This window comes from Rhineura floridana, chromosome 13 (genome assembly GCF_030035675.1).
Source record: "Rhineura floridana isolate rRhiFlo1 chromosome 13, rRhiFlo1.hap2, whole genome shotgun sequence".
NCBI lineage: Eukaryota > Metazoa > Chordata > Lepidosauria > Squamata > Rhineuridae > Rhineura > Rhineura floridana.
Genome location: NC_084492.1, coordinates 31,543,404 through 31,557,518, shown reverse-complemented (window position 1 = coordinate 31,557,518; position 14,115 = coordinate 31,543,404). Strand labels below are relative to the sequence as shown.

At 45.0% G+C, this 14,115-nt stretch overlaps 1 protein-coding gene across 1 annotated transcript in view; it reads right to left on the bottom strand.

The window, feature by feature from the left end:
- Positions 1-14,115, bottom strand: part of FTO (FTO alpha-ketoglutarate dependent dioxygenase) — a 326,926-nt gene that overhangs the window by 158,036 nt on the left and 154,775 nt on the right. Inside the window, exon 10 of the mRNA XM_061594303.1 lies at positions 9,842-9,966. Within this exon, the coding sequence (XP_061450287.1) occupies positions 9,842-9,966 (125 nt within the window). The remainder of the gene's footprint in view (positions 1-9,841; positions 9,967-14,115) is intronic.

The following is a 14,115-nucleotide window of genomic DNA, read 5'->3' as shown; positions in this document are numbered from 1 at the left end:
TAATAAATTGAACAAATAAAGATAATGTAGAACAAGTAGTGTAAGACACCTTGGGAGGATTTAGATCCTGAAAGGCAGGATATTAATACTTTTAATAAGTGAGTGTAATAAATAAATAAATAAATAAGTGTGGAACAGTCAGGGCTAAGACAAGAATATCTCCTTGCGAACCATAACAGTAAAGAGGGCCAGTACAAAGCATGTTACATTGCACAGAAGGGAAAATGTATGACCACAAAAACTGATAAAGATCATGAACGGACTTGCAAACTATAACACCTGCAGCATTCAAGATATGTCGAATTTGGCTATATTTATTTATTTTATTTATTACATTTATATCCCTCCTTTCCTTCAAGGAGCTGAAGGTGGTGTACGTGGTTCTCCCTTTAAGCCAATGTCCCCCAGATGATCAGGGGACTGGAAACAAAGCCCTATAGGGAGAGACTGAAATAACTGGCCCTGTTTAGCCTTGGCAAGACTGAGGGGAGATATGATAGCACTCTTCAAGTACTTGAAAGGTTGCCACACAGAGGACAGCCAGGATATCTTCTCGGTCGTCCCAGAGTATAGGGCACGGAATAATGGGCTCAAGTTACAGGAAGCCAGATTTCAAGTGAACGTCAGGAAAAACTGATGTACAACAATGGAACCAATGACCTAGAGAGGTGGTGGGTTCTCCAACACTGGAGGCAAGAGGTATCTGGACAGCCACCTCTAGTGTATGCTTTAAGTTGGATTCCTGCACTTAGCGGGGGATTAGATTCAATAGCCTTATAGGCCCTTCCAACTCTACAATTTTATGATTCTATATTCTACAGGGTATGTTCCTAGTCATCTGAAGTTCAGCATAACAACAACTGTTGATGTGTGTGCGTTGTTGCGTGAAACAGCATACGTTACATTGGAGTTAAGTTGAGCAAGAAACATCACAGAGGCATTAGATCAGGTTAAGAGTCTTTACTACAAGACATTATGGCTTAAGGCTTTAAGATTACATGTAGAGTTGCTCCCCCTCCTAGGAGAGAAGTTCTCAGTTCAAAGACATGACACAGAAGACTCAGCTCAACACAGATAGCTGCTAGAACTCTCCCAGTCTATCTTGATGCTACCATGGCAACGGCCTTGGCTGTCCGTTCCCAGACTGGGCAAAGACATAACTCCTTCTAGCTACAGATTTCCAGACTTGCAGACTTGATGGAAAAATAAACTCAGTGACAGTACAGTTCAATGGTCAACAATTCCCCCCTTTTCCCATCATGTCTGTAATTCATGACAACAATAACAATAATACATTTCTACAATACATCTTGCAATACAGTTTACATTTCAGTACAGTTCAGAACATCTCTGTACATTTAGCTAACACTTTATTCAATCAAACTTTGGCTGAACACAAGTCAGATATAACGTTTCAGGATCCATTTCAACCTGTTTGTGCATTCCAGGACTGGTCACCACCCCCACTGTGAATCCTGCAGGCGGTTTCCCTATGTTTGATCTTGTAGAACGTCTTAAAGGCACTAGGGCTTCTGCTCTCTCTGCCCCCCCATTTGTGCTTGTGCTTGGCACAGCGTGCCCAGGATCTTCCATTTCCACAACCTTGCGTTTCTTTGATCTTTGTTTCCCACAAATGAGCTCATTTAACGCATCTCTGAGTGGAATATGTGTGCGCTCCACCTTTATGTCTAGATTTGGCTTAAATGTTTGTGCTTGTGTGTCATCCGACCCTGTAAGAAAGACTGTTTCCCTTTGATCCCAAGGCTTTTCTGAGACTTTGATGCTTCTGCTCAGAACTAATTGCTGTGTTTCTGGCAACCAAATTCTGAAATATGCATTCTGAAATCCCAAAACAAACCCTTGAAGTGCTCTGGGTGCAAGTTTGCCTCTCCTTTTTCCCTGTGAAATGTGGACCCAGCAACGTGCAACGAATTTTTGAATGTGTTGTATTTTCGTCTTTCTGCCAGTGATTTTCTCATAAGGAGACATTCCAAGTGCACTGTGTAATACCTTGTTGTGAATGTAATTCGCATAAAGAATTGCTTCTCCCCAGAAGGAGTTCCCTAAATTGCAATCCATTAGCATGGCTCTCATTGCTTCCTGAAGCACCCTGTTTTTTCTCTCTGCAGTTCCGTTGGAAAACGGGCTGTAAGGAGCAGTGAAATTCTGGTTTATTCCCTTACTCTCGAGGAAGTCACCCAATGCTTTGCTCGTGAATTCCCCTCCCTGGTCTGAGTGTATCGCTTTCACAGTGACGCCATGTTGAGTTTCGATTCTCTTAATGAACAGCTTCAGCTTCTGCTCTGCTTCACTTTTCTGCTTAAGCAAATAAACATGAGTGTATCTCGTAAAATCATCGACCACTACCATAAAAAATCTCGCACCTCCTCGTGAAGAGTTTATTGGCCCTGATAAATCAACATGAACTAGCTGGTAGGGAGCTGTTGTGGTTCTTTCAGCCTCCCGGTTAATTGGTGCAATAGTCATTTTAGCTTTATGACAAGAATCACAATCCATTAACTGTCCACAGGCCTTCAACTTCATGTTTTCACTATGCATTGGGGTTTTCTTAATCGTGTCAAAATTTGCATGCCCCAGCCTTTGATGCCATTCATGGATGCAGCCCTGATGTACCTGTGGCTCAACATTTAACACAGCACACCCTGCTTGACTGCTCTTTATTACAAACTGTGAATCATTAAGGCTTCCCTGCAAACACACTTGATCTCCCCTCATTACAAAACATTGGTCTTTGTGAAACAAGACTGAAAAATCACAACTCACCAGTTTTCTCACAGACAATATGTTATGATGCAGATATGGTACAAACAAACAATCTGACAGTATTCCAAGCTTATCAAATCTCACCAGTCCTCGGGCTTCCACATTCTTCTGTGATCCATCCGCAAGTAAAACAAAGTCCTGCTCATCTGTAGACGTGTAAAACAAACTCCTGTCTTTGATTAATATATGGCTTGCACCACTGTCAAGAAGCCAGTTAACAGGTCCTAAAGTTTGTGGCTTCTGTTTACAAACAAAGTTCACACTTCCCTGCTTCAAGCCTCCTTCCCTGGAGTTACGCTTGACTGCACAGTCTCTTTGAAGATGCCCACGAGCCCCACAGGCATAACAAGATTTCAGCCGCTGCTGCTCCCGCTTGTTTTCCTGTCTGTAGCTGCTTTCTTCTTTCAGCTTGGCTCTTTGCTTTTCCTCAGCACTTTTCGCCTCTTGTCTCCGCTGCCATTCCTGGGACAGTTTTTCCTCAATAAACGCAACGTTCAGACCTCCGTCAGGCATGGCTTCGAAAGCCATGACCATATTATTCCAAGTCCCATCGAGTGAAGCCAGGATCAGATAGGTCTTCTGAAGGTCAGAGTGTTCCATGCCTCGATCCTGCAACTCAGCAAATAGGCGCCTGAATTCCATGAGATGCTCACTCATTTCGCACTCACCCGTGAAGCGCATCTGGTACAGCTTCCTTGCCAAACACAATTTAGATCCCGCAGTCTGTTGCACATGTAGGGCCTCCAACACGTCCCACATCTGTTTGGCGTTTGTAACATCTCTCACATGTAACAGTTGAGAGTCTGATAGAGCCAGAAGTATAAAAGCTTGCGCCTTCTGATCTCTACGCATCCAGGCCGCGGTCAGTACCGCCGGAGGGGGTCCATCTATAATGTCCCATAAATCCTCTTTTATCAGCAAAGCCCGCATCCTGGGCTTCCAGCTGGCATAATTCTTTTCCGTCAATCTTTCCATTGGCAAGCCTCCCCCAGACAGGTTTACAGCCATGTTGCTCACCTCTGTCTGGTACAATCGATCAAACTGTCCTCTGGAACTCCGTCTGCCGTTCAGACCAGCCACTTACTCCTGAGTAACGCGCTGTGGATCTGGGCCCATAACCCTGTTGATGTGTGTGCGTTGTTGCGTGAAACAGCATACGTTATATTGGAGTTAAGTTGAGCAAGAAACATCACAGAGGCATTAGATCAGGTTAAGAGTCTTTACTACAAGACATTATGGCTTAAGGCTTTAAGATTACATGTAGAGTTGCTCCCCCTCCTAGGAGAGAAGTTCTCAGTTCAAAGACATGACACAGAAGACTCAGCTCAACACAGATAGCTGCTAGAACTCTCCCAGTCTATCTTGATGCTACCATGGCAACGGCCTTGGCTGTCCGTTCCCAGACTGGGCAAAGACATAACTCCTTCTAGCTACAGATTTCCAGACTTGCAGACTTGATGGAAAAATAAACTCAGTGACAGTACAGTTCAATGGTCAACAACAACAACAACAGAGACTTACGGATGTATAGTCATATTATCAGTATATTTTTATATGTCATTTCCCACATATTGTGCTCAACTCTGTGTATGTCATAGCCTCCCAGCCATATATGGTTGTCCAAAACTGTTAAAACTCCAGTTTTTTTTCACACTCAGAGAAAGTATACACAAATATGTTCTGCAGACAACCATTAATTTTGCAGATGCAAAGGAAGAGGGATGACTGCCAAATATTTGGCCTTTCTTTTTATAAAACTGAAAAACATATTAACATTTAAGAAAACATAATTTTAAATGCATCAGGCAATCTAAACTAAAGTCCTGGCTGACAACATCCCTGCAGGGTACCATTAGCCCCCTTTCTTACCGCCACAACATGAATTGCTATGAAGCTACAGTCAAGTCAGAAACATGCCGAGTTAAGAACATAAGAACATAAGAAGAGCCTGCTGGATCAGGCCAGTGGCCCATCTAGTCCAGCATCCTGTTCTCACAGTGGCCAACCAGGGGCCTGGGGGAAGCCCACAAGCAGGACCCGAGTGCAAGAACACTCTCCCCTCCTGAGGCTTCCGGCAACTGGTTTTCAGAAGCATGCTGCCTCTGACTAGGGTGGCAGAGCACAGCCATCATGGCTAGTAGCCATTGATAGCCCTGTCCTCCATGAATTTGTCTAATCTTCTTTTAAAGCCGTCCAAGCTGGTGGCCATTACTGCATCTTGTGGGAGCAAATTCCATAGTTTAACTATGCGCTGAGTAAAGAAGTACTTCCTTTTGTCTGTCCTGAATCTTCCAACATTCAGCTTCTTTGAATGTCCACGAGTTCTAGTATTATGAGAGAGGGAGAAGAACTTTTCTCTATCCACTTTCTCAATGCCATGCATAATTTTATACACTTCTATCATGTCTCCTCTGACCCGCCTTTTCTCTAAACTAAAAAGCCCCAAATGCTGCAACCTTTCCTCGTAAGGGAGTCGCTCCATCCCCTTGATCATTCTGGTTGCCCTCTTCTGAACCTTTTCCAACTCTAGAATATCCTTTTTGAGATGAGGCGACCAGAACTGTACACAGTATTCCAAATGCGGCCGCACCATAGATTTATACAACGGCATGATGATATCGGCTGTTTTATTTTCAATACCTTTCCTAATTATCGCTAGCATGGAATTTGCCTTTTTCACAGCTGCCGCACACTGGGTCGACATTTTCATCGTGCTGTCCACTACAACCCCGAGGTCTCTCTCCTGGTCAGTCACCGCCAGTTCAGACCCCATGAGCGTATATGTGAAATTCAGATTTTTTGCTCCAATATGCATAATTTTACACTTGTTTATATTGAATTGCATTTGCCATTTTTCTGCCCATTCACTCAGTTTGGAGAGGTCGTTTTGGAGCTCTTCGCAATCCCTTTTTGTTTTAACAACCCTGAACAATTTAGTGTCATCAGCAAACTTGGCCACTTCACTGCTCACTCCTAATTCTAGGTCATTAATGAACAAGTTGAAAAGTACAGGTCCCAATACCGATCCTTGAGGGACTCCACTTTCTACAGCCCTCCATTGGGAGAACTGTCCGTTGATTCCTACTCTCTGCTTTCTGCTTCTTAACCAATTTCTTATCCACAAGAGGACCTCTCCTCTTATTCCATGACTGCTAAGCTTCCTCAGAAGCCTTTGGTGAGGTACCTTGTCAAACGCTTTTTGAAAGTCTAAGTACACTATGTCCACTGGATCACCTCTATCTATATGCTTGTTGACACTCTCAAAGAATTCTAATAGGTTACTGAGACAGGACTTTCCCTTGCAGAAGCCATGCTGGCTCTGCTTCAGCAAGGCTTGTTCTTCTATGTGCTTAGTTAATCTAGCTTTAATAATACTTTCTACCAGTTTTCCAGGGACAGAAGTTAAGCTAACTGGCCTGTAATTTCCGGGATCCCCTCTGGATCCCTTTTTGAAGATTGGTGTTACATTTGCCACTTTCCAGTCCTCAGGCACGGAGGAGGACCCGAGGGACAAGTTACATATTTTAGTTAGCAGATCAGCAATTTCACCTTTGAGTTCTTTGAGAACTCTCGGGTGGATGCCATCCGGGCCCGGTGATTTGTCAGTTTTTATATTGTCCATTAAGCTTAGAACTTCCTCTCTCGTTACCACTATTTGTCTCAGTTCCTCAGAATCCCTTCCTGCAAATGTTAGTTCAGGTTCAGGGATCTGCCCTATATCTTCCACTGTGAAGACAGATGCAAAGAATTCATTTAGCTTCTCTGCAATCTCCTTATCGTTCTTTAGGACACCTTTGACTCCCTTATCATCCAAGGGTCCAATTGTCTCCCTAGATGGTCTCCTGCTTTGAATGTATTTATAGAATTTTTTGTTGTTGGTTTTTATGTTCTTAGCAATGTGCTCCTCAAATTCTTTTTTAGCATCCCTTATTGTCTTCTTGCATTTCTTTTGCCAGAGTTTGTGTTCTTTTTTATTTTCTTCATTCGGACAAGACTTCCATTTTTTGAAGGAAGACTTTTTGCCTCTAAGAGCTTCCTTGACTTTGCTCGTTAACCATGCTGGCATCTTCTTGGCCCTGGCAGTACCTTTTCTGATCTGCGGTATGCACTCCAGTTGAGCTTCTAATATAGTGTTTTTAAACAACTTCCAAGCATTTTCGAGTGATGTGACCCTCTGGACTTTGTTTATCAGCTTTCTTTTTACCAATCCCCTCATTTTTGTGAAGTTTCCTCTTTTGAAGTCAAATGTGACCGTGTTGGATTTTCTTGGCAATTGGCCAGTTACATGTATGTTTAATTTAATAGCACTGTGGTCACTGCTCCCAATCGGTTCAACAACACTTACATCTTGCACCAGGTCCCAGTCCCCACTGAGGATTAAGTCCAGGGTTGCCGTCCCTCTGGTCGGTTCCATGGCCAACTGGTCTAGGGAATAGTCATTTAGAATATCTAGAAACTTTGCTTCTTTGTCATGACTGGAACACATATGCAGCCAGTCTATGTCCGGGTAGTTGAAGTCACCCATTACTACCACATTTCCTAGTTTGGATGCTTCCTCAATTTCATATCTCATCTCAAGGTCTCCCTGAGCATTTTGATCAGGGGGACGATAGATCGTTCTCAGTATTAAGTCCCTCCTGGGGCATGGTATCACCACCCACAACGATTCTGTGGAGGCGTCTGCCTCTTTTGGGGTTTCGAGCTTGCTGGATTCAATGCCTTCTTTCACGTATAGAGCGACTCCGCCACCAATACGTCCTTCCCTGTCCTTCCGATATAGTTTATATCCAGGGATAACCGTATCCCACTGGTTTTCTCCATTCCACCAGGTCTCCGTTATGCTCACTATATCAATGCTCTCCTCTAAGACCAAGCACTCCAGTTCTCCCATCTTGGTTCGCAGGCTCCTAGCATTAGCGTACAGGCACTTGTAAGCAGTGTCTCTCTTCAAGTGTCTTTGGCACTTGTGGTTAGGCCTGTGGTAATTTTGCTCTTCTGAATTTATATCCTGTGCCCCTGCTCTCACAATGCCTACTTCTAGGCCTACCCCTTTTAAAATTTCATCATTTCTTTGGTTTTTATGCCAGGGGGGAGGTTTATTCCGAACCGGACCTTTCTCAGCTCCTGTCGGGTTTTCCCCCTCAGTCAGTTTAAAAGCTGCTCTGCCACCTTTTTAATTTTAAGTGCCAACAGTCTGGTTCCATTCTGGTTCAAGTGGAGCCCGTCCCTTTTGTACAGGCCCGGCTTGTCCCAAAATGTTCCCCAGTGCCTAACAAATCCAAACCCTTCCACCCGACACCATCGTCTCATCCACGCATTGAGACTGCGAAGCTGGGCCTGTCTGGCTGGTCCTGCGCGTGGAACTGGTAGCATTTCAGAGAAAGCCACCTTGGAGGTCCTGGCTTTCAACATCCTACCTAGCAACCTAAATTTTGCTTCCAGGACCTCACGGCTGCATTTCCCCATGTCGTTGGTGCCAACATGCACCACGACCACTGACTCCTTCCCAGCACTGTCTACCAAACTATCTAAACGATCTAAACGACGGGCGATATCCGCAACCTTCGCACCAGGCAGGCAAAACACCTTGCGGTCTACACGCCCATCACACACCCCACTGTCTATGTTCCTAATGATCGAATCACCCACTACAAGGATCCCTCCACCCCCTGGAGATATATCCTCGGCACGAGAGGATAGCTGCTCATCCCCCAAGGAATGGGTCCCTTCTAAGGGATCGTTTCCCTCTTCCTCAGCTGGATGCTCTCCTTCCCCGAGACCATCGTTCTCCATGATAGCAGGAGAGCTATCATCGTTGGAGTGGGACACAGCTATAACGTCCCTGAAGGCCTCCTCCACACACCTCTCTGCCTCTCTCAGCTTTTCCAGGTCCGCCACCTTGGCCTCAAGGAAATGAAGTCGTTCCCGGAGAGCCAGGAGCTCATTGCACCGAGAGCATACCCACGACTTCTGTCCAACAGGCAGATAGTCGTACATGCTGCAGGCGGTGCAAAACACTGGAAAGCCCCCACACCCCTGCTGGCTTCTTACCTGCATAGTTTTGTTTAAGGTTTATTACGTCAATGGGTTGGAGACTGCAGTTTAGTTGAGGTCAGGGAACAGATGGGCAGAGTGTGGGGCCCTGGCCTCTTCGCCCTGCTGCCGAACTCGCTCTGCTGCTTAACTCGCCTTGACGCTTGGTCAGCTGGGGCTCCCTCTAGCTCGTGGAGCCCCACGGGTGTGTGAAAAGTGACTGTAGCTCTTCAAAGTGGAGCAAGGAGGGCTGACCCATAACTGAATATACAACATCCCTGAACTTAGAAAGCTAGACATCAAGGAGAAGAGTTCTAGCCTTGCCTTTGCTTGTATATTTCTGCATGCTAGAAATTCTTCCATCCACCCTTTCTAGCGACCAAAGAGCATTCCATCATGTGATGTGGGACAGGCCAAAGTGTGAACGAGCCCAGATCATATCATTATTTGGCAGCTTTAATACCTACAGATATGTAACTGAAACAGCAGTGTGATGATGCTGGTTGCAATCACCTTGTTTTAACAAGAAACCTTATGCGACATGCTGTAATATAGTGGCAAATTCAGAAGTGCAGTCTCTCCATGATAGTCACACCATGCACCCTCACAGCCACGCCCCCCTTTTCCACTTTCCCTCATGTCCCTTGCTCTCCATGTTGTATGAGTCCACATTCCACTACAACAGACATCTCTAGGAGCCACTCAGCATGAAAAGGGAAGCTGCATATTAGCTACTGAGAAGGGTCTTCTCAGTGGCCAGCTCACCTCCTTTCACTCTTATTGGATCCAATCAGAGCAAAAGGACAAGGAGTCTTCTCAGTGGCTAACACACTGCCCTTTCATGATGATTAGCTCATACATAGGGACCTGGCTGGGATCCTGCTCCTCCAAAAAGAAAGGGGTCTGTGCCCCCCGCAACCCCAGACAGCTACACCTCTGTCCACATGCAATGTTTGTGTACATATAAATGTGTGCATACTTAAAGATGGCCCCATTATGCTTTCCTTTGCCATCACATTCTCACCTTGCAAGCCATTCCTGGCGTAGCTCCTGACGCTGCACAAGAAGGGGCAAGAGGCCGCCAATTCTTCCGCTTCTTTGTTCCTCTACCTGCTCTCCTTTTCTGACTTTGCAGAGCAGTAAACTTGTCTTGGTGAGCGGTAGAGAGGGGGGTGGGATGGAACAGGAGGGGAAAAAATGTCGCAAACTTGACAATCCAAATATAGGAAACAAAGCATAGAATTAATTAAAAAGCCCATAAGCAAATAGAGACAGTAAATCAATGGCCCCCTCTTTTTTATTATTATTTCGGTTCCCCAGCTTCCAAATCAATACAGTAAATGATGGTCAAAAATGGCCACCATCTATCTGGTTTTTAATCAAAGTACATGGAATGTAAGGTAAACCCTTAAAGCATCGTTGCCCTAAGTAATACAACAGACTGAGCATTCTAGGTCTAATTTTCACATTTTCGCCAGACAGAATTGCTTTTCTTTTTCCTTGTGTGGGTGAATTATTATTAGAAAGCATGCACACGACTTGCTTCCCTCACCACTCTAATGATTATGAAAGGGATGCTTTGGGTTTTCTTGAATAGTTTCTGATACAAACTGCGGCTATCTATAATGCAGCTTTGTACAGACATTTTCTACTTCTTATTTTTTGCTACTTCTTATTCTTTCCCTTCCCCGGCCAATAAAACAATTCATTCAATAAAATAATTTTGGCATTGAGAAAACACTGGATGTTGAAAGTATATACACCTGGTTGGCCACTGTGAGAACAGGATGCTGGACTAGATGGGCCACTGGCCTGATCCAGCAGGCTCTTCTTATGTTCTTATGTTCTTATAGGCATATCCCTTTCAGTCAAATATGCAGCTATCTAATACTCAATGAGAGTGTGTCATTTAAACCACTCTTACAGCCCTATCCTATGATTTTATTCAATTCAGAAGTCCCACTGAATTTATTTATTTATTTATTTATTTATTTTATTTATATACCGCCCTAAGCCAAAAAGGCTCTCTGGGCGGTGTACATGAGATAAAACAAGCACAATATATAAATACAATAAGTATAACAAAATCAAAGATCAAAACAAACAATAACAAAGAACCAACAACGTCAAAATACAACAATAATGAAAATACTGATAAAATACACTATAAAATACAATTTAAAATACACTTTAAAATGCCTGGGAGTATAAAAAGGTTTTCACCTGGCGCCGAAAGGATAGCAGCGTCGGCGCCAGGCATACCTCATCGGGGAGACTATTCCACAGTTCGGGGGCCACTACCGAAAAGGCCCTAGTTCTAGTCACAACCCTCCGGGCTTCTTGATGGGATGGCACCCGGAGGAGGGCCTTAGATGTTGAGCGCAGTGTACGGGTAGGTTCATATTGGGAGAGGCGTTCCACCAGGTATTGCGGTCCCATGCCGTGTAGGGCTTTATAGGTCAAAACCAGCACTTTGAATTTAGCCCGGAAACAAATAGGAAGCCAGTGCAGACGAGCCAGAACAGGTGTTATATGAGCGGACCTTCTGGTCCGCGTCAGTAATCTGGCCGCTGCATTCTGGACTAGCTGTAGTTTCCGAACTATCTTCAAGGGCAGCCCAACGTAGAGCACATTGCAGTAGTCCAGCCTAGAAGTTACCAGAGCGTGAACAACTGAGGCGAGGTCGTCACTGTCCAGATAGGGACGTAGCTAGGCTACCAGTCGAAGATGGTAGAAAGCATTCCGTGCCACCGAGGCCACCTGGGTCTCGAGAGACAAGGAAGGATCGAAAAGAACTCCCAAGCTACAAACCTGTTCCTTCAAGGGGAGTGTAACCCCATCAAGAACAGGATGAACATCCTCCATCTGGGCAGTGAAGGCACTCACCAACAGCATCTCGGTCTTGTCAGGATTGAGCTTCAGTTTGTTAGCCCCCATCCAGTCCATTATCGCGGCCAGGCAACGGTTTAGCACGTTAACAGCCTCACCTGAAGAGGGTGAAAAGGAGAAATAGAGTTGCGTGTCATCAGCATACTGATGACAACGCACCCCCAAACTCCTGATGACCGCACCCAGCGGCTGCATGTAGATGTTAAAAAGCATGGGGGACAGTACCGATCCCTGCAGGACTCCACAATGGAGAGTCCAGGGTGTCGAGCAATGTTCCCCAAGCACTACCTTCTAGTGACGACCCACCAAGTAGGAGCGGAGCCACTGCCAAGCAGTACCCCCAACTCCCAACTCCGTGAGTCTTCCCAGAAGGATACCATGGTCGATGGTATCAAAAGCAGCTGAGAGATCAAGGAGAATCAACAGAGTCACACTCCCCCTGTCCCTCTCCCGACAGAGGTCATCATACAGGGCGACCAAGGCTGTTTCAGTGAAGCGTACTCCTAAGAGAGTGTGCAGTGGAGTGCAGCCTTAGATAGTCATAGGAACAAAGGAACCTGCCTTACACCAAATCAGTTCATTGGTTAATTTAACTCAGTATTATCTACACCAGTGTTCTTCTTCTTTGGGTCCCCAGTTGTTGTTGGACCACAACTCCCATGATCCCTTGGCCAGCGGCTAAGATAGATTGGGGATGATGGGAGTTGTAGTCCAAGAACACCTGGGGACCCAAGGTTGAAGAACAGTGGTCTGCATTGAGCAGGGGGTTGGACTCGATGGCCCCTTCCAACCCTACTATTCTATGATTCTATAAGATGCCAGAACCTGGGACCTTCTGTATACATAGCAGATGCCCTGCTCCTGACCTATGACCCTTTCCCAAGGCAACTGAATGCACGCAGAAGGTGCATAGAGGGGTCACCTGTTCTCTCTTCAATCAGATATGACAAGAAAGTGTTGCAGTGGTGTTCCAAGTCTAAACACATGTATTTGCTTGCACAGTTAATACAGATAGGAACATAGGATACTGACTTACATTCAGTCAGACTATTTGTTCATTTAGCTCAGTACTGTTTACGATGACAGCTGGGGGCTCTCCAGAAATTCAGACAGTGGTCTTTCCCAGCCCTACCTAAAGATTTCAGGGATTGAATTTGGGATTTTCTGCTTGCATTGAGCCATGACTGAGCATTGAGATTTGAGTGTCAGGGTCTCAACCAGCAACTCAGACATGGATTAGGAGGGTCCTCTACCCCAGCCTTTCCCAACCAGTGTGCCTCCAGATGTTGTTGGACCACAACTCCCATCAGCCTCAGCCAGCATTGCCAATGGTCAGGAAAGATGGGAATTGTGGTCCAACAACATCTGGAGGCACACTGGTTGGAAAAGGCTGCTCTACCCTCTGGTATATTGCCCTCTGGTCGTGATTCAAATGTGTACCAGCAAGATGTGAGGTCAGACAGCTAATAAAACAACAAGGAATCTGAAGCCCCGTTGGGGAATGTCAAGAAGAGACAGACACACCTCACCAACCCACCCAAGGGCAATTCTGGAACAAGTACCTCAGGCCATCCAAGGTGCTGATGAAACACTGAGAAACCAGCTTGCCAAATGCCCAAGAGCCCATGTTTACCTATCCTCGATTGCTTAAGAGACCAGGAGGTCCACTAAGAGAATACAGCTCACTAAAGGAGACTCAAAGCCAGAGTGTGGCCTTTTAAAGAGAGGGGATAGAGCCTGAGGCAGCCTTCAGGGCTTGAACAATTATATAGGGCTAAATTCTGCTCTGGAAGTCATCAGAACAAGTTCCCACTTGAAGCAGTCAGGTTCTGCATACCTTGCATCCAGCTGACCCTCTTGTCTCAGGGGGTGGGGAAATCTAAGCACTCAGTTTGATTCAGGGAACTTTTCTGAATTACCCCCAGTTTGATAAGGGGGAACTCAGAAAAAAAAAACAGAGCAAAGTTGTGGGGAAGTTTGTCCATTCCCAAAGAAAGCAATAAAACTAAAATGTTATTATGATTGCTATTGTTATTATAATTCCCACTCTTAAATGTACCCTGATAATCAATTTCTATAAAGAATAACAAAGAACATCTAATATAGCCAACAAAGAAAACAAAAAAATAACTTTGCCAGTTGCACTCCACTGATTCCAATGGGCAGGACGGCAGCCTAAGCAAATAAATATGGTGCATTAAAGGGTTTCCGGTGTTCACCCCATTTTAAGAACCTGAGTTAAGTAAAGGTTAGAAGGTGAAAAGATGTGCCCTGACAGTGAGAGGGTAAAAGTTCAAGAAAGGTGGTCAAAGATGTTATCGACTGAGAAAACCATTTCCTCAAATCAACACTGATTAAAAAAAAATAATCCATCAATAACTTTACTGGTATGACTCCTGTCCCTAAAAG